At 34.9% G+C, this 21071-nt stretch overlaps 1 protein-coding gene across 2 annotated transcripts in view; it reads right to left on the reverse strand.

The window, feature by feature from the left end:
• Positions 1-420: 420 nt before the first annotated feature.
• Positions 421-21071, reverse strand: part of LOC150103760 (calcyclin-binding protein) — a 116904-nt gene continuing 96253 nt past the window's right edge. For both annotated transcript variants that reach the window (XM_090396531.1, XM_090396532.1), the window contains exons 5-6: positions 12941-13035; positions 421-721 (exon numbers count right to left, since the gene is read on the reverse strand). In XM_090396531.1, coding sequence (XP_090252657.1) covers positions 559-721; positions 12941-13035 — 258 coding nt within the window. In that variant the 3' untranslated portion in view covers positions 421-558. The remainder of the gene's footprint in view (positions 722-12940; positions 13036-21071) is intronic.

Genomic DNA, 21071 nt, shown 5'->3' on the forward strand with positions numbered 1-21071 from the left:
AATTCTAAAATATGAACGATTTTCTTTTAATGCACTTTGTTTTTGTACATTTTTAGCATGATAAGCAGAGAACATAATGATGCAAACTTCCATAGCCAAAGACTTATTGTGGGACCTCCCACAATGAGTCTTTGGCCAAGCATAGAGATGTAATGATGATAATAATAAAAATAAATGGGTTTTCTCTGGTGTGAAACACTTAACAGCCAAATTTCATTGCTAATTCATTAGGACTAATGTTACGAACTTGATGTTAGAATTAATGCACACAAACATTAACTGCTCCTTCAGTACAGAATATGTTTCATCTATATGATAACTGGAACAAAATCTGAGATATCGCTACATACAGAAGTGTATATAACAAGATCAAGGCATTTACTGTGTTTTTCAAATTAATCAAAACAATAAAATAATATATATCATGGCATACAATTTTTATTAAGTAATCCTAAAGTTATTGACTTACAAGACTTAAGATAGAATTACTTTAGAAGTCGTGTCGAAGGAATACATTGAAATCGAAAGAAAGAAAAATTCAAATTTTTTTTTATCCAATTAATAATCAGGAACATCTCCACCAGAGTGCTGCTTTTCTCTTGCTTCTGTCCAAGCTTTAGCAATTGTCCTCTTCATTTCATCATCTCCTTCTTCGTACATCTGCTTCATTAAATTCATTAAACTTTGACCTGGGTCCTGATTTTCATCCAGCTTGGGTGTTCTGAAGATATATAAAACAAAAGATATAGTGTGCATACTAATAATAACCTGCTGTAACTACATTTTATAGCCACAAAAATTTCTAGAAGAAACTACAGGAAATTAGTGTAATAGTCATAACTCCAAATACTTTATCATTATAAAGATCAAACCTAGTTTTTATTTGTGATGTAATCATAACCAAAAGTAACACATTATACAGAAACTTTTTTTTGAATAATTAATATTATAGTAATTTGCAATTTAAGAGAAGCCCTGATCCTTCTATGTTGCAAATTGCAGGATAAGGCAAGAAGTGGTCCCCAGATCATTCCTTCCATTGTCATATACCTGTCTTAGATCCTTTTCCACGGTTCAAGATTTTATTATCCATCAGATCAGGTTTCTAAGTTTTATTAACCACCAACTCTAAGTCACACCCTGTAAAGATTCATCCAGGTGTTCTATCTGGTAGACTACACTCAATCAACATTCTGCATTTGAGCCACCTATATGTTTGCAAGATGAAAAACCTTCCCACTTTAACAGATGCATAACTCAGTTTGTTGAAAAAGCCTTTTTTATTCCAAAGAATTCTTACCTCATGTCAGCAATAAGAATCAAAATCTTGTCTTTTCCATCCAAAAGGAGTATGTTGCATAATCCAGTTATGGAGAAACTATAGAACCCCTTAAAACTAAGATTCCTTTTAAATTGTACAGTTATTGTAATGATTAAGTATCATGCAATTCTAACTCAGAAATGAGAATGTTAAAGTGCAGTACATACTGTAGAGGCTTTTATTTAATTTATTTACATGGGATCCCCCCCCCTCCTGGTCCTCCACCGTCCCTTAGGACTGGTCGAGCCCTCCTAGTGAGGGATTAAGTATGTATTTTACAACTGTAGATCCACATGTGTTCACAGGCCAGTTTGCCTGTTCTGAGTGACGAAAAACTAGTTTTCAGAAAAAATCCTCTACCATATGAGACTAGCTAAACTCATCTTTAGTCGAAAGACACCACATAAAGGTTCCCTGGACATCGACAGGAATCGAACCCAGGTCTTTCCAACTTAAGGGCTCCATCTATACCGACTGAGCTACGGAAGCTCTAGGATCAGGTGATTGGATAGATATAAAATAAATGGAAAAAAGAACTGGAAGAACAAGATGGTATGAGAACAGAACAAGCCATCTGGCATAAAATTCATGATAGGAAGAAGAAGCATTACGTCTTTTTAAAAGGTTCCACTGTGCTCACCAAACTGGCCACCACCAGTCAAGCATTTACAAACTGTTTAGCTCCAAACTTACCAGACCAACTTATCCTCTTCCTTCATTCCACCTACCTTTACTTCTCTTCTTTGAACGGCCTTCTCCATACTATAATTCCCACTGAATAATACAGCTTCCAGTTCTTCTGGAAACATATCAACATATTCCTTTTTTTTCCCTACCCGCCAACATTTACACCCACATTTCTTGTGACCTGTTGCGTCTTGGGTTGATATATTAAAATGCATGTATCCATTAGGGATAGTAAGGTCTTAGATTTAATATTAACATCTAAGGAACTAATGGTCATATCAGTTATTAAATCCACTGTGACAGCTATCATTTATCATTTGATAGCTATCATTTAACCCATGAGAATTAAAACTAAGAAGCTAAGCTCTGATAAAGAAGCAATAATGCTGGAATTTTAAGAAAGCTAGTTTTGAGGATATATTGAGAGAATTAGAATGCATAAAGTGAGAGTTGAAATTTAATGGAATTCCTATTAATAGTAAATTTTGGAAACGTTTAAGGATATCTTTCATAATCAGATGTCTAAATTTATCAGAAGTTTAAAGACAAAACTGGAGTTATTGGATGAATAATCATGCTTTTAAGAAACTCCATCTGATAAACATTGGGAAGAATATCAATCTGAAAATCAGCTAAAACGTATTATAAATACAAAAAAGCAGTTATTAATTATACCAAATTAATGACTGTAAATTATACAATATTAATGACTCTGTAAAGTTGAATTTGATTTGCAGTTGACTAGGGACAGCAATACCAATTCTAGGAATTTTTATGAGAGAGAGAGAGTGTGTTGGTGTAATCAGTGCTACTGATAAGATTTTTAAAGGCGGTAGAGGAATTTAACAATTCTTGGTGAGTATTTATGTAAATGAAAGTGGAAATGCAGATAGAATAAAGCAAGTTGAAAGGCAAATGCACCAACAGACCTAATTTAGAATAAGGAATTTGTTATTTTAAAATGTTTATTTTAAAAACTGAAAACGGTAATCTCTAGAATATCGGTAGCATTGTGGTTAGTTAATGTGGAATTTTCAGAATGTATTATAATTCTGAAGCTGGTGATGTGAATAGTGGAGTGGCTGATGGACAAATATTAGAGAGCAGAAGTGGCAAGTAAATTTTCAGCCTCATTCTAAATGCATTGCTGTATTTTCTGCATATTTTTTTTTCCCCATTTATAACATCTTAAGTTATTGATCACAGGTAGCCTCCAATACATGTAATACAGAAGTTTTGCTTTCAACCAGGAGGTAGTAATTAATATAATAATTTAATTCCTTCATAGACTATTCATTCTTGCCAAAAGTTAGTTTGCATAAAAGATACTCTGAAAGATACTTCCTGATGTTCCCCAAATGTGAAGTAATTACAACCTATAACAACAAGTGGCACTATTTACCTCTCACTCTCTGCTGGATAGGAAGGTCTTAGATTTAATATTAACATCTAAGGAACTAATAGTCATATCAGTTATTAAATCCACTGTATGATAGCTATAATTTAACCCTGGCACGAGAATTAAAATTAGGAAGATAAGCTATGATAAAGAAGCAATAAGACTGGAATTTTAAGAAAGCTAATATTGTGGATATGTTGAGAGAATTAGAATGCATAAAGTGGGAGTTGCAGTTTTTTTCTTTAAAGAAAATGCAAGAAAACTATTTGTCACTTTAAAAGGCAGATTTTGTTTCCAAGTAAAGTTTAATTTAGTTTAATTGAAATTTTTTATATCAATCTCACTCACTATATCATTTCTTTGTTATAAGATTCAGCTTACACCATATACAGTGGACGCTTTGCGCATTACAGTAAATTTAGGTAAAAATACTGTTATCTCCCATTACATTGCAATAAAAACAAGTAAGTGGCAGAAAAAGTATAAAAGAAACTGCAAACAGAAAAAAAAATACCCAACAACTAAAATAAACAAAGAAACAAAAACACTAGAAATAGAACAGGAGCCAAGGAAAATGAAAGAAAACTGTGGTCAAAAGAAATTGTGGGAAACAACAAAGGAAATGCTGGAAAATCAGGCATTAATGAGAGAACACAAAGGACTCACAGGCAACACAAAGCATACAAAATGAGAACATAAAAAAAGTATAGATGTAAACAATAATGGAAGACAAAGAATTAGAAGAATATGAAAATATAAAAATGGAAATTCAGAATGAATGCTTAACTTTCGTAATATTATATTAGCTTAAATTAATGCCACTAACTTGAAATATTCATAATAAACTAAATTTGTACCATTAAAACCAAAAAATTTCAAAAGAGGAAAGGTACGCAAGTGATGAACATTAGCTTGCATTGGGAGTAGGGAAAAGTGACTGACACAGCCAGTGTCATGTTACCTAAGGGTCAAAGCTGTATAACTGAGAGGAGACCTCTCAGTTATACAGCTTAGCCTTTAAAGGAATGCAGAGAACCAATCAGGGCTTCTGACCTAATGTCCAATCCTCGCCTTCTCGTGGTGCACTCTGTTCGGTATCTACTTGGATACTGAACGAACGAGGATGGGCTGGTAATTTGGGATTTAGCTGACCAAATTGTATTCTTATTGGTTAAACTAAAATAAAAAATGATGGTACAACATGACAAATTTTTAGCTGAGGCATCGCCCGGTTAAGCAAGGCCCCCATTGTTTACGCCAGGAAACCAGGGTGAACAGCGAAAAGTCAGCTACTGGAACAAATCTGAAAACACACCCCAACTCAACATCACCAGAGTTAAAGATCGGTACTATCAACATAAGAAGTCTGAATGGCAAAGAAATGGAGCTAGCTGAGGAATTAGATCGAGATAATAGGGGTGACTGAAACAAAAAAGACAAAAACTGGTGAGATCTTTCTGAACAATAAATACAAAATGTTATATTCAGGAAATGACAATCAAGGAAAACAAGGAGTAGCCATAGTATTCAACACAAAATACGAGGCTAAACTTCTTGAATGGCAGGCAGTCACAAGTCAAGTGATGTGGGCAAATATCAGAATGGGGAATTGGACAATGAGAATTATTTGTGCCTATGGTGTCACAGAAAGTTCTACTAAGGTAGAAGTGGAGGAATTTTTTGAGGCTTTAGAAAAAGCAACTCACACAATGAAAAAGGAAAAGTTGGTCTGTGTTGGGGATCTAAATAGCAGAGTAGGAAATGATTGTCAGACATACAAAAATACTTTGGGAAAATCTGGAGAAAAGAGCAAAGCTAATAATAATGGCAAATATCTGTTGGATTTCTGCTCAGGACATGGACTGGTTATTACTAACACCATGTTCCAACATAAAAATGTGCACAAATTCACATGGAGAGAAGAGGCAAGGAATAGGAAAATTCTCATTGACTATGTTATTGTTGATATTGATGTTTTCTCCCTGGTGAAGGAAACCAGAGTGTACAGAGATTTTGAAATTGGAAGTGATCACTATTTATTCTTGAGCAGGATAAAATTGAATTTCATATTGAAAAGAATAACATGTAAGAAAGTTTTAAAGCGAATAAAAGTTGAGCAGCTCTCAGATGTGAACAGTAGACTAAAATACACAGAGATTATTGAAGAAAAAATGAAAGAGTTTGAGAACAGGAATCAAACCTTGGAGATTCAGTGGCAAGCGTTGAAGAAAGCCCTGATTGATTCAGCTAGAGAGGCATGTGGTGAAGTTGTCTGCAAGGATATCAGAAAAATCAGAACTCCATGGTGGACACAGGAAGTTAAAGAGGCAGTGAAGGAAAAGAAGAAAGTATATCAAAAGTTCCTGGGAAATAAGTCAGCTTGTGCTCTTAGAGAATACAGAGACAAATGCAAGAATGTTAAACACTGTGTAAAACTAGCAAGAATATAGAAAATATCAAGAAGGTGGCAAATATTCTGGAGGTTGTTGAAGAGGCTTAGGAATGGAAGAAAGAGTGCTGTAAAAGGAGTTAGAGATGATAAAGGTGACATGAAAACGGGAGAAAAAAGATATCCTTACTTGAAGTATGGAGTAATTACTTTGAAAAACAGCTAAATGAAACAAGCAGTGATGACAGCACAGTGGTAAAAAACACTGACCATGCATGCAGTCAGGAATACATATCCATATTTGAAGTAGAAAAAGCCATCAAAGGCTTGAAATGTGGAAAGGCAGCAGGAGTAGATGATATTCAACCAGAAATGCTGAAGTATGGTAGTATAAAAGTCTTACAGTGGCTGCACTGCATAGTTCAGAAAGCCTGGACAGAGGGACGAATTCCCGATGATTGGAGTAGGGCTCTCATAGTACCCATATGTAAAAAGGGAAATAAAACTGAATGTGAGAATTACAGAGGTATTTCCCTACTTAGTGTTCCTGGCAAGATCTATGCAAGTATACTTGAGAAACAGTTGAGAAGAATTGTTGAAGAAAAGCTGGGTGTAGAACAAGCTCGATTCAGGCCAAATAGAGGCTGTCAGGATCAGATCTTCACTTTACGACAAACAGTCGAGAAAGCATGAGAATATAACAAAGAACTGTATTTAAGTTTTGTTGATTTGGAAAAGGCATATGAAAAGGTGCCAAGAAAGAAGCTATTCAATACGCTACAGTTATATGGTGTCAATGGGGCATTATATCAAGCAATACTTAGTCTGTATTTGAGTTGTAAGTCAACAGTTAGAATTGGCGGAAGTACAGGAAGGTGGTTTAATGTTAAATCTGGTGTGAGACAAGGATGTACATTATCCCCCCTGTTATTCATTATCTATGGATCACATTATGAAGGAAATTGGTATTAAATATGATACCAAAATTGGAGATGTTAATGTCAGCTCTTTGCTTTATGCAGATGATGTTATACTTCTAAATAAATCCGCTACACGTCTGCAAGATTCTCTGACTAAATTGAATAACTGTTGTAATAGGTATGGTATGAAGGTCAGCAATAAAAAGACAAAGACAATGAAAATAGGCAGAATCATTGAAAATGTCAACTGTGTTGTGAATGGAGAACCTGTGGAACAAGTAAAACATTTCAGCTACTTAGGTACAATTTTTACTGAAGATGGTAAATTAAATATAGAAATAGACAACAGAATCAGCAAAGCTGGTATGGTGGGAAGTCAACTGAATAAATTCATATGGAATAAGAGAGAAATTAGTCGGAACACTAATTAGCTGTGGTCTCTAGTCTTTGGTCAAGTGTTTTATTTCTGATCCAGCTCTCACATCCATAAGTTAAAACTGGTTTGAACACTGTCTTGTATACAGCTAATTTAAATAAAATGAGGATATTAGGAAAGAACTTGACATTGTCAGCATCCAGGAATATGTTAGCAGAGCTAATCTCAGGTGGTATGGTCACCTAAACAGAATGGGTGAAGAAAGATTAGCAAAACAAGTGTTCTCTGCCAGGTTGGCAGCAAAACGACCCAGATGTAGACCAAGATATAGGTGGATTGATACGGTACAAAGTGCCTTAGACGATAGAAATATAAGATCTGATAATGTTGGAGTATTGACAAGTAACAGACTGATTTGGAGGAAAATTGTAGATAGGAAGTTAGTAATGATGTAATTTTTTTCATGTAGTACTATCATATCCTGCACACCCCCCTTGAGGATACATGGCAGGAATTTGATGATGATGATGACTAATTAGCTGTATACAAGACAGTGTTCAAACCAGTTTTAACTTATGGATCTGAGAGCTGGGTCAGAAGTAAAACACTTGACCAAAGACTAGAGACCGCAGATATGAGAGTCGAGTCCTGAGAAAGATTATAGGCATGAACAGATGGCATCAATGGCAATATCATATTAGGAAAGAACTTGACATTGTCAGCATCCAGGAATGCGTTAGCAGAGCCAATCTCAGGTGGTATGGTCACTTATACAGAATGGGCAAAGAAAGATTAGCAAAGCAAGTGTTCTCTGCCAGGTTGGCAGGAAAGAGACCAAGAGGAAGACCAAGCTATAGGTAGATTGATACGGTACAATGTGCCTTAGACGATAGAAATATAAGATCTGATAATATTGGAGTCTTGACAAGTAACAGACTGATTTGGAGGAAAATTGTAGACAGGAAGTTAGTAATGATGTAATTTTTTTCATGTAGTACTATATCATATCCTGTACACCCCTTGAGGGTACATGGCAGGAATTTGATGACTAAGACAGAAACCTATCATCTCCATATGAGACTGGCTAACTCATTTCTAGTTGTAAAAAAATGACTATATTCTTGCACAGAAACCTATCATCTCCATATGAGACTGGCTAACTCATTTCTAGTTGTAAAAAAATGACTATATTCTTTGCATCTCAGGTGATGCTCACAGGAAATCACTTACGAATTTCCACATCAATCAAAGAAGCGTAACAAAGATGATACTGGGATTATGGAATGTAGATGAGAACAGATTAAGAGTATGTGGACTATAGAGACTGGTAAACATGAGAAAAAAAAAAAAGGAGGGGGTGATATGATAGAGGTTTATAAACTTCTGAAATTATGGTATAGGTTATTAAATAATGAAATTTTTCATTATGTGAAAGGTGAACAGAGGGTGGGAATGGGAAGGCATCCATGGAAATTAACTCTGTACAGTTAAGAAAGGGATGAGAGCTATTCCACAAATTATTCCACTCTCTCACAGAGCTGTGAGCAATTGGAATAACCTGCCTGTTGAAGGCAATTATTCCACTTTCTGTTGAAGTAGTGAGTGAATCCAATGTTAATGAGTTTAAGAGACAATATGTGCATCTGGTGCGGGTGGTCCAAAATGGCCTCCCTCAATGAATCCTTGACTCCCTGGAGGTCTCTAATAATAATAATACATGAAGAAGTGCAGTACATAAAATATACAGGCTGCAAAAATTTGTGCATTCATCTTTTATTAATGCATTTTTTTTTTTCCAACTCCACTACTAGACATCCTTCTGTCAAAATTCACTAGTTTCCTTCAAATGATAAGCAGGAACTTAATAGGTGATCATAGTCTGGGCAAAGAGTATCACTGATAAAATGCAAAATATTTATATCGGGAAAGCTTTAGGCTGGAATAAATAAGAAAAACTTATTTTGAATGAATGATGGCTAGTTTGACTATAATTTTACTTCATGCTTTGCATTTTGACCAATGCAAAGGCATTGTGGCCAATTTGACCATGCATGGGTCAATCTGGCCACACCATACAGAAGAGAACTGGTGACCATCAAGACTGCACCTGTTACATCATCAAACTGCACAAGTCTAGAATGGCTCAGCATAGTGTCAATACCCGGACAGAATCGTCTGAAAGAACACTGGTTAATTTGTAGAAGCAGTTTCAGATAAAAAACACCTATTCAAGAAGACTTTTGAGGTCCTGCTACACCATGGCAATCTGAATGATAAAATTAACCATGCTAAAAATTTGGCAAATTCTTATTTTGAACTGCTTCACTTTATTCTCCTCCCCTCTCTCCAATTTGTCTGTGCAGTTGACTCAGTATCACAAACACACAGGGCTATAGAAATAATTTGTTACAGTGGATAAATTTGCTACAGCAAATATATTTCATCATAATTTTGTGTCTAAGATTTAGCTAGAACTTTTTGGTAGTTTGTTAGTGATGTCTGCTACAGTGAGAGTCAACTGCATTATATACATACATATTTTTATTTCAGTCCATTTAAAATGATTTTATCATCATCGTCATCAAATTCCTGACATGTACCCTCAAAGGGTGTACATGATATTATGACAGTATTACATGAACTTACATCATTACTAGCTTGCTATCAACAATTTCCTCCAAATCAATTTGTAAACAGATGAGATTAACATCTCCAATTTTGATATCAGGTTTAATACCACTTTCCTTCATATTGATAATCATAGTGATCCATATAGATAATGATTAATGCATATCCTTGTCTGACACCAGATTTGATATCAAACCATCTTCCTGTACTTCCTTCAATTCCTAACTGATGACTTACAACTCAAATAAAGACTAAGTATTGCTTATATAATGCCCATTGAAACCATATAACTGTAGCCTTTTGATAGCTTTTCTCTTGGCACCTTGTCATATGCCTTTTGCATGAATACAAAACTTAAATACAGATCTTTGTTATATTCCCACAATTTCTCAACTATTTGTAAAGTGAAAATCTGATCCTAACAGCATCTATTTGGCCTGTATATAGCTTGTTCCTCACCAAGCTTCCCTTCTACAATCCTTCTCAAGAGACACTTGCATAAATTTTACCAGGAACACTCAGTAGGGAAATACCTCTGTAATTCTCACATTCAGTTTTATTTCTTTTTTAATATATGGGTACTACGAGAGCTCTACTTCAATCATCGGGAATTTGACCCTCTGTCCAGTTGTTCTGAACTATGCACTGCAGCCACTGTAAGACTTTTATACCACCATACTTCAGCATTTCTGGTCGAATATCATCTACTCCTGCTGCCTTTCCAGATTTCAAGCCTTTGATGGCTTTTTCTACTTCAAGTATGGATATGAATTCCTGACTGTATGCCTGTTGAGTGTTTTTTACCACTGCTTGTTTCATTTAGCAATTTTTCGAAGTAATTGCTCCATACATCAAGGATATCTTTTTCTCCAGTTTTCATGTCACCTAATTCCTTTTACAGCACTCTTTCCTCCATTTCTGAGATTTTTCAACAGTTTCTAGAATAATCTGCCACCTTCCTGATATTTATTTTCTATGCTCTTGTCAAATGTCTTCCCATGACTTTTGTTTAGCTAGTTTTACACAGTGTTTAGCTTTCTTATATTTGTCTCTGTATTCTCTAAGAGCACAAGCTCACTTATTTGCCAGGAATTTTCAATATGCTTTCTTCTTTTCCTTCACTACCTCTTTAACTTTCAGTGTCCACCATTCAGACTTTTTTATTCTTGCAGACAACCTCACCACATGCCTCTTTGGCTGAATCAATCAATATTTTCTTCAGGGCTTGCCACTGAATCTCCAAGGTTTGGTTCCTGTTCTCAAACTTTCATTTTTTCTTGAATAATGTTTGTGTATTTTAGTCTACAGTTCACATCTGAAAGCTGCTCAACTTTTATTTGCTTTAAAACTTCGTTACATGTTATTCTTTTCAATACGAAATTCAATTTTATCCTGCTCAAGACTAAATAGTGATCACTTCCAATTTCAAATCCTCTGTACATTCTAGTGTCCTACTCCAGTGAGAAACCATCACTCAACAATAACATAGTCAATATGCCTTTTCTTATTCCTTGCCTCTTCTCTCCATGTGAATTTATGCACATTTTTATGTTTGAACATTATGTTAGTAATAACCAGTGCATGTCCTAGGCATGACAGTTTGATAATACACCTTAAGCATGCAGCACTTCAGGAACAATTAGCCAATGCATAAATCATACCATGATTTTTCAAAAGTAAGAATTATTAACAATGAGGATGAAATGAATTATTCACTCTGAAATATCTGTTACAATTAGTAACAGATGGAATTTGTGAACTAGTTTCAGTCACTGAACTGAGACATCAATTTCTTCAAGAAATTCATATTCTTAGACAAAGCACTGTTCCATGTCAGAAGATAAAAAACAAATTTAGGGATTATAATAGCCTTACTTTGCATATGGGAACACATTAGAGACAGTACAAAGATTAGTGTCTAGCGTGTATGCCCATAATGAGCACACATACAAATATGTCAAAAGGTGTCACACCTTATACTCATGCCTTACTAATTGTACATGACTTCTACATTACTTCAATCTTGGTATCTCTTCTGGATCTGGCTCCCACTTGATGAGACCTCAATAAAGGATAAAACTGGTCTGGGTAGTGACCCTTCCCATAATGCATTATATATGCATTATGGGAAGGGTCACTACCCAGACCATTATATATGCATTATGGGAAGGGCACATATCCTTACTGACATTATATATGTCAGTAAGGATATGTGCCTTGCATTATGGGATAATAAGGCAATCGGTATGAAGTCATTATCCTCCATATACAAGTAGCCCAGAAGTTACTTCACATGCAAACAAAGTTTGCATGTGAAGTAACTTGCACTTGGATAAAGGACTAAACCAAGAATATAATTTCTTTGCATCTTTAACTTATAGTATCACCAAGTTAAAAAAACTTTCAACAAAATGACTTCTAACATATGAAATGAACTTTGCATTATGTATTTCATTTTCCTGAAAATTTTTATTTATGACTGAAATCATACAGATTCATGTAAATTCTGTACGAATACCAACTAACATAGTTAAAAATGATATTCTAAATGCTATCTTTAACCAACTAGCCTTGTGCTTTTTTTTTTATTTTTTATAATGATTTTACAAATTTTTAGCTTGGATCATCAGCTTGCCTTCATTGTACAAGTCTCTATTATTACTGCTATACAAAGTTTTGCCCTGAATTAATTTATTCTGCTTTTTCTAGTCCCAAATTCTATTATGTAACCTACAATGCAAGTCGAAATACTTTCTATACAGAAAGCATTTTGATGATGATATTCAAAAAGGGATGATGCAAAGTACAGTAATCTACAGTTTATCTGACCCTTCAATTATCAAAACAGCGAGTTTGGATAATTCAAGTGCCATTACATGGTGGGAAGTCAGTTAACATGAAAGGGTCGATATAAACGATAGATTACTGTATGTCAAAAGTAATTGTACAGTATGTGAAACAATGAATATAATGTTTTGATGAATGAACTAATTTTTTTTTTTTTCATATTCTGTGTGCCATTTCAAGCTTTATTAAACATTTGTTTCAATATGTACAGCAGATCAACAGTATCTAAAAATCAGAAAAAACTAGCTGTATGAGCAAACTGTCTGAACCAGTTTTTCATTATTCTGTAACAGAGAATTGACAAGTTAAGCATTAGGAGAAATTGAATAATTATTACTATTAATGTAATCTCAAAAGGCAAAAATGTACTCACTTTGAATCTTTTGCTTTCTTTTCAGCTTCTGTAACATAAGCCCAATTTTGAGTGCTTTCTTTCCTCAAAAATAAAACTACCATATCTGTTTTCACCTGAAGGGGGGGAAAAAATAATAATAATTAATTTCATTTAATTAAAAAATAAACATTCACACCCACATTGAATCTTCATTACATGCAAAGTAACACAGATTCAGTAAAACAAGATAGTAAATTACAATGCATGCTTTCCAGTATAATTTATTTAGAGAATAATATTGAATGAATGGTAAGCAATATCAAGCAGAGCAATAAGGACAAACATCAAAATGAGGAACTGAACAATGAGACTTCTTTGTGCCTATGGGACCAGAGAAAGCCCTACCAAGAAAAACATGGAGGAATAAGAGAAGGCAGCTGACAAAGAAATACAGAAAAGGTTTGGCCTTGGAGATCTAAGCAGAAGAGGAAATGAAATACAGAAATGTTTTGGGAAATTTGGAGAAAAGTGGAAAGATAATAATAATGTTAAGTACTGCCTGATTTCTGTTTGGGACAGGGACTAATCATTACTATTTTAATGATTATGTTCCAACATAAACATGCAAATTCAAAAGGAGAAGTGACACAAGAAATAAGGTAAGTTCACTATGTTATTGTTGGTAGCAATACTTTCACAATGTGCTGATTCAGAACAAGAGTACAGAGGATATGAAATAAGAGGTGATCACAATGAAGCTTCAAGAAAAAAAAAATTAATTTCATATGAAAAAAAAAAAGGGGTGCTTAAGGGTCAAAGCTGTATAACTGAGAGGAGACCTCCACATAGCCTTTAAAGGAATGTGGAGAACCGACCAGGGCTTCTGACCTAATGTCCAATCCTCACCTTCTCGTGGTGCACCCTGTTGGGTAACTACTTTGATACTGAACGAACGAGGATGGGCTGGCAATTTGGGATTTAGCCGACCAAATTGTATTCTTATTGGTTAAACCAAAATAAAAAATGATGGTACAACATAACAAAATTTCATGCCGGCTGGGGCGTCGCCCGGTTAAACAAGGCCCCCGTTGTTTTTGCCAGGGAACCAGGGTGAACAGCGAAAAGTCAGCTACTGGAACAAATCTGAAAACAAACCCCAACTCAACATCACCAGAGTTAAAGATCGGTATATCAACGTAAGAAGCCTGAATGGCAAAGAAATGGAGCTAGCTGAGGAATTAGATAAGTACCAGATCGACATAATAGGGGTGACTGAAACAAAAAAGACCAAAACTGGTGAGATCTTTCTGAGCAATAAATACAAAATGTTATATTTAGGCAATGACAATCAAGGAAAAGAAGGACTAGCCATAGTACTCAACACAAAATACAAGGCTAATCTTCTTGAATGGCAGTCAGTCTCAAGTAGAGTAATGTGGGCAAATATGAGAATGGGGAACTGGACAATGAGACTTATTTGTGCCTATGGTCCCACAGAAGGTTCTACTAAGGTAGAAGTGGAGGAATTTTTTGAGGCTTTAGAAAAAGCAACTGACACAATGAAAAAGGAAAAGTTGGTCCTTGTTGGGGATCTAAATAGCAGAGTAGGAAATGATTGTGAGACATACAAAAATATTTTGGGAAAATTTGGAGAAAAGAGCAAAGCTAATAATAATGGCAAATATCTGTTGGATTTCTGCTCAGGACATGGACTGGTTATTACTAACACCATGTTCCAACATAAAAATGTGCACAAATTCACATGGAGAGAAGAGGCTAGGAATAAGAAAAGTCTCATTGACTATGTTATTGTTGATAGTGATGTTTTCTCCCTGGTGCAGGACACCAGAGTGTACAGAGGATTTGAAATTGGAAGTGATCACTATTTAGTCTTGAGCAGGATAAAATTGAATTTCATATTGAAAAGAATAACATGTAAGAAAGTTTTAAAGCGAATCAAAGTTGAGCAGCTCTCAGATGTGAACTGTAGACTAAAATACAGAAATATTATTGAAAAGAAAATGAAAGAGTTTGAGAACAGGAATCAAACCTCGGAGATTCAGTGGCAAACTCTGAAGGAAACATTGATTGATTCTGCCAGAGAGGCATGTGGTGCGGTTGAGTGCAAGGATAAAAAAATCAGAACTCCCTGGTGGACACAGGAAGTTAAAGAGGCAGTGAAGGAAAAGAAGAAAGCATATCAAAAGTTCCTGGCAAATAAGTCAGCTTTTACTCTTACATAATACAGAGACAAATGTAAGAAATCTAAACAGTGTGTAAAACTAGCTAAACAAAAGTCATGGGAGCACTTTGGCAAGAATATAGAAAATAAATATCAAGAAGGTGGCAAAATATTCTGGAGGTTGTTGAAGCTTAGGAATGGAGGAAAGAGTGCTGTAAAAGGAATTAGAGATGATAAAGGTGAAATGAAAACAGGAGAAAAAGATATCCTTGAAGTATGGAGTAATTACTTTGAAAAACTGCTAAATGAAACAAGCAGTGATGACAGCACAGTGATAAAAAACACTGACCAGGCATGCAATCAGGAATACACATCCATACTTGAAGTAGAAAAAGCCATCAAAGGCTTGAAATGTGGAAAGGCAGCAGGAGTAGATAATATTCGACCAGAAATGCTGAAGTATGGTGGTATAAGAGTCTTACAGTGGCTGCACTGCACAGTTCAGAAAGCCTGGACAGAGGGACGAATTCCCGATGATTGGAGTAGAGCTCTCATAGTACCCATATATATATAAAAAGGGAAATAAAACTGAATGTGAGAATTACAGAGGTATTTCCCTACTGAGTGTTCCTGGCAAGATCTATGCAAGTATACTTGAGAAACGGTTGAGAAGAATTGTGGAAGAAAAGCTTGGTGAAGAACAAGCTGGATTCAGGCCAAATAGAGACTGTCAGGATCAGATCTTCACTTTACGACAAATAGTCGAGAAAGCATGGGAATATAACAAAGATCTGTATTTAAGTTTTGTCGATTTGGAAAAGGCATATGACAAGGTGCCAAGAGAGAAGCTATTCAATATGCTGCAGTTATATGGTGTCAATGGGGCATTATATCAAGCAATACTTAGTCTTTATTTGAGTTGTGAGTCAGCAGTTAGAATTGAAGGAAGTGCAGGAAGATGGTTTAATGTTAAATCTGGTGTGAGACAAGGATGTACATTATCCCCTCTGTTATTCATTATCTATATGGATCACATTATGAAGGAATGTGGTATTAAACCTGATATCAAAATTGGAGATGTTAATGTCAGCTCTTTGCTTTATGCGGATGATGTTATACTTCTAAATAAATCTGCTACAAGTCTGCAAGATTCTCTGACTAAATTGAATAGCTGTTGTAATAGATATGGTATGAAGGTCAGCAATAAAAAGACAAAGACAATGAAAATAGGCAGAATCATTGAAAATGTCAACTGTGTTGTGAATGGAGAACCTGTGGAGCAAGTAAAACATTTCAGCTACTTAGGCACAATTTTTACTGAAGATGGTAAACTAAATATAGAAATAGACAACAGAATCAGCAAAGCTGGTATCGTGGGAAGTCAATTGAATAAATTCATATGGAATAAGAAAGAAATTAGTCGGAACACTAAATTAGCTGTATACAAGACTGTGTTCAAACCAATTTTAACTTATGGATCTGAGAGCTGGGTCAGAAGTAAAACACTTGGCCAAAGACTAGAGACCGCAGATATGAGAGTCCTGAGAAAGATTAGAGGCGTGAACAGATGGCATCAATGGCAATATCATATTAAAAATGAGGATATTAGGAAAGAACTTGACATTGTCAGCATCCAGGAATGCATTAGCAGAGCTAATCTCAGGTGGTATGGTCACTTAAATAGAATGGGAGAGGAAAGATTAGCAAAACAAGTGTTCTCTGCCAGGTTGGCAGGAAAACGACCCAGAAGAAGACCAAGATATAGGTGGATTGATACGGTACAAAGTGCCTTAGACGATAGAAATATAAGATCTGATAATGTTGGAGTCTTGACAAGTAACAGACTGATTTGGAGGAAAATTGTAGATAGGAAGTTAGTAATGATGTAATTTTTTCATGTAGTACTGTCATATCCTGTACACCCCTTGAGGGTACATGGCAGGAATTTGATGATGATGATGATGATGAAAAAAAAAATATTTACAAAAATTTAAAGAGAAACAAAGTTGTAGTTTTCAGGAATGAACTGTAAACTCAAATATATAAATATTATCCTATTAAAGGAAAAACAAGTTTGAAAACAATAATTAAATCTTGGATACCCAATGGCAGACTGAAGAAAACATTGATTGTCATAGAGGTAATGTGGTGAATTTGTCTGAAATGATAGAGAAATCAGATCTCCAAAGTGGGCTCAGGAAGTTAAAGAGACAATCATGGAAAAGAAAGAAGTAAATCAAAAGTTACAGGAAGTCAGCATGTATTCTGAGAGAACAGACAGTAAATTATAAGATAAGCAAAAATAAGTTAAATAAATATAAATGATGTAATGAGTAAAAGTAGCTAAGCAAATGTCATGGGGAAGACTGGTAAGAATATAGAAGATAAATATCAGGAAGGAAAAAAATCTTTTCTAAGCTATTCAAAAAAAGCTTAGAAATGAAGGGAAAATAGAAGATAAAAATATCCTAAATGTTCAGAGTAATTACTTTGAATGATTGCTAAATAAAACAATTGACAGAAGAGTCATGTCTTGTTTTATTTAGCAGTGTTTTGTATTTAAAATTTAAGAGGAATACAATGAGCACATCTTTTGGGAGACCTTGTAACCCTGAGAGAGAGAGCGCGTCCCATGGATGGCGGATAGGGGAGCCCACCATGTGTGTGTGCATGCATGTGTGTATATATATGGTACAACATGACAAAATGTCATGACGACTGAGGCGTCGCCCAGATAAACAAGGCCTCTGTTGTTTTCGCCACGGAACCAGGGCGAACAGCGAAAAGTCAGCTATTGGAACAAATCTGAAAGCACACCACAACTCAACATCACCAGAGTTAAAGATCGGTACTATCAACATAAGAAGCCTGAATGGCAAAGAAATGGAGCTAGCTGAGGAATTAGATCAAGATAATAGGGGTGACTGAAACAAAAAAGACAAAAACTGGTGAGATCTTTCTGAACAATAAATACAAAATGTTATATTCAGGAAATGACAATCAAGGAAAACAAGGAGTTGCCATAGTATTCAACACAAAATACGAGGCTAAACTTCTTGAATGGCAGGCAGTCACAAGTCAAGTGATGTGGGCAAATATCAGAATGGGGAATTGGACAATGAGAATTATTTGTGCCTATGGTGTCACAGAAAGTTCTACTAAGGTAGAAGTGGAGGAATTTTTTGAGGCTTTAGAAAAAGCAACTCACACAATGAAAAAGGAAAAGTTGGTCCGTGTTGGGGATCTAAATAGCAGAGTAGGAAATGATTGTCAGACATACAAAAATACTTTGGGAAAATCTGGAGAAAAGAGTAAAGCTAATAATAATGGCAAATATCTGTTGGATTTCTGCTCTGGACATGGACTGGTTATTACTAACACCATGTTCCAACATAAAAATATGCACAAATTCACATGGAGAGAAGAGGCAAGGAATAGGAAAATTCTCATTGACTATGTTATTGTTGATATTCATGTTTTCTCCCTGGTGAAGGAAACCAGAGTGTACAGAGATTTTGAAATTGGAAGTGATCACTATTTAGCCTTGAGCAGCATAAAATTGAATTTCATATTGAAAAGAATAACATGTAAGAAAGTTTTAAAGCGAATAAAAGTTGAGCAGCTCTCAGATGTGAACTGTAGACTAAAATACACAAAGATTATTGAATAAAAAATGAAAGAGTTTGAGAACAGGAATCAAACCTTGGAGATTCAGTGGCAAGCGTTGAAGAAAGCCCTGATTGATTCAGCTAGAGAGGCATGTAGTGAAGTTGTCTGCAAGGATAGAAAAATCAGAACTCCATGGTTGACACAGGAAGTTAAAGAGGCAGTGAAGGAAAAAAAGAAAGCATATCAAAAGTTCTTGGCAAATAAATCAGCTTGTGCTCTTAGAAAATACAGAGACAAATGTAAGAAAGCTAAACACCGTGTAAAACTAGCTAAACAAAAGTCATGGGAGGACTTTGGCAAGAACATAGAAAATAAATATCAAGAAGGTGGTAAGATATTCTGAGGGTTGTTGAAGAAGCTTAAAAATGGAGGAAAGAGTGCTGTAAAAGGAGTTAGAGATGAAAAAAGGTTACATGAAAACAGGAGAAAAAGATATCCTTGAAGTATGGAGTAATTAATTCAGAAAATTGCTAAATGAAACAAGTAGTGGTAGCACAGAGGTAAGAAACACTCAACAGGCATACAGTCAGGAATACATATCTTACTTGAAGTAGAAAAAGCTACCAAAGGCTCGAAATGTGGAAAGTCAGCAGGAGTAGATGATATTCGACCAGAAATGCTGAAGTATTTTGGTATAAAAGTCTTGCAGTGGCTGTGTTAAATTGTGAATGAAACTATGTTGTGTAATTTATTTTTTTCATTCACATTTAACATTGCTTATTATATATTAATCATGATTTGTATAAAAATTATTTATTATTCCTTAATTAAGGATTACTATTTAAGTATTTATTCTAAACTTAACCTACTATTAATTCATTAAATAATAATATGTGTAGAAATTTATGATAACTAAAATATATATGTAAAGTAACGAAAAGTGTTATTATAAATAATTGTATACGTAATGAAAGAGCTGATTAAGAAGCTCAAATATTCTGTTTATTCTTATTTGTGAAATTTTAATGTTATGTAATCAGTTATGTAAGAGCAGAGCGTTGTATTACATTAGCGAAATGTTTACGTTCATGCGTTGTCATGGAGACGCATGAAATAAACAAGCACGGGTCGAGGAGTGCGTGACCTTGGAACGAGAAAGGAGAAAGGGAGGCAATAAGAATTTTATAGAAAGAAAAGAAAAGAGTTTTGCGGAGCCTGAAGGAAGGTATGATACAAGCAAAGAAGTGAAAGAAAGATTATAAATTCTTTAGGGCAGAAATTCAAGAGCATAGTATTTAGAAGTGAGCAAAAAACGCAGTGAATCTTATACTCAGCTGCAAGTGAAATCAGCTGTGGTTATAGAGGAAAATTGATGTCGTAATCGATAAATAAAGAACTGGACATTCAATGGGAAATTCTGATTAGTTCCAGTTAATCTTGGATTACGTCTTAATTCTGTGTTGCCCTGAGAAGAATATAATGAACTTAACTTGTTGTAGAAAAGTAAATAAGGAAGGATATCAGTACCTTATTGCTGTTTTTTTAGAGTAGTGAAGCGCGATTAACAGTAGTTCAGTTAAAGCGTTGGAAAATTTTATTTAATGTGTTCCGCTAGCTGAAATAAGTTAATTCATAAGTGTGCTCGCAATAAATTGATGTATTGAAGATTGTATCTGGTAAGAGTAGTCATACATGTTTGTTTATTCTAACATTAACTATAGCGTATCTGCGAAGTTCGAGGTCCGAAATAAGATTGCTTGGAACAATGTCCACCTTGATTAGTACCTGCTGTGAATTTAAACATTAAGTACAACTGATAGATGTGTGCAGACTGATTAAATGAGAAGTTTGTTTTATTAACTTGAATTAAGAAAATTTATAATTTTGAAGCAGTGAATTGTATGTTAAAGTTTAGAGCATTGAATTGGAATGAGTGACTTAGCAAGATGTATTAAGTTATTTGCATTGTTTCATTTAAAAGTAGAATTCATGTATTTGCTATATATCGTATATTAAATGTTTTATTTTGTTAATCTAAATATTGTGTTTGCCTGAACTCCCTTTTATTGCACCGTTCATAAAAAATTCGAATCTTGCGGGTGCCCCAAGTAGAATAATAATAAATGATTCGGCCTAATGAGAAGACTGCTAACTTAATTAAGAATTGATCCTACTATTTTATATAGACTAATCTGGAAATAGGGTGGCGCAGTATAATTATAAATTTCCCTACTTTTGGATCGGTGATCAATTCGCAATTAGTTGTTTTATTTATAAGAGTGACTCGAACCAAGATGGCGGATTTAGAACATAACATGAAAATAGAACGTCACGATAGCTGCATTGCATAGTTCAGAAAGCATGTAGGGACGAATTCCC

The sequence above is a fragment of the Typopeltis vanoorti genome, chromosome 8, assembly GCF_054136105.1.
Source record: "Typopeltis vanoorti isolate ZY-2024b chromosome 8, IOZ_Tvanoo_1.0, whole genome shotgun sequence".
NCBI classification, from domain to species: domain Eukaryota; kingdom Metazoa; phylum Arthropoda; class Arachnida; order Uropygi; family Thelyphonidae; genus Typopeltis; species Typopeltis vanoorti.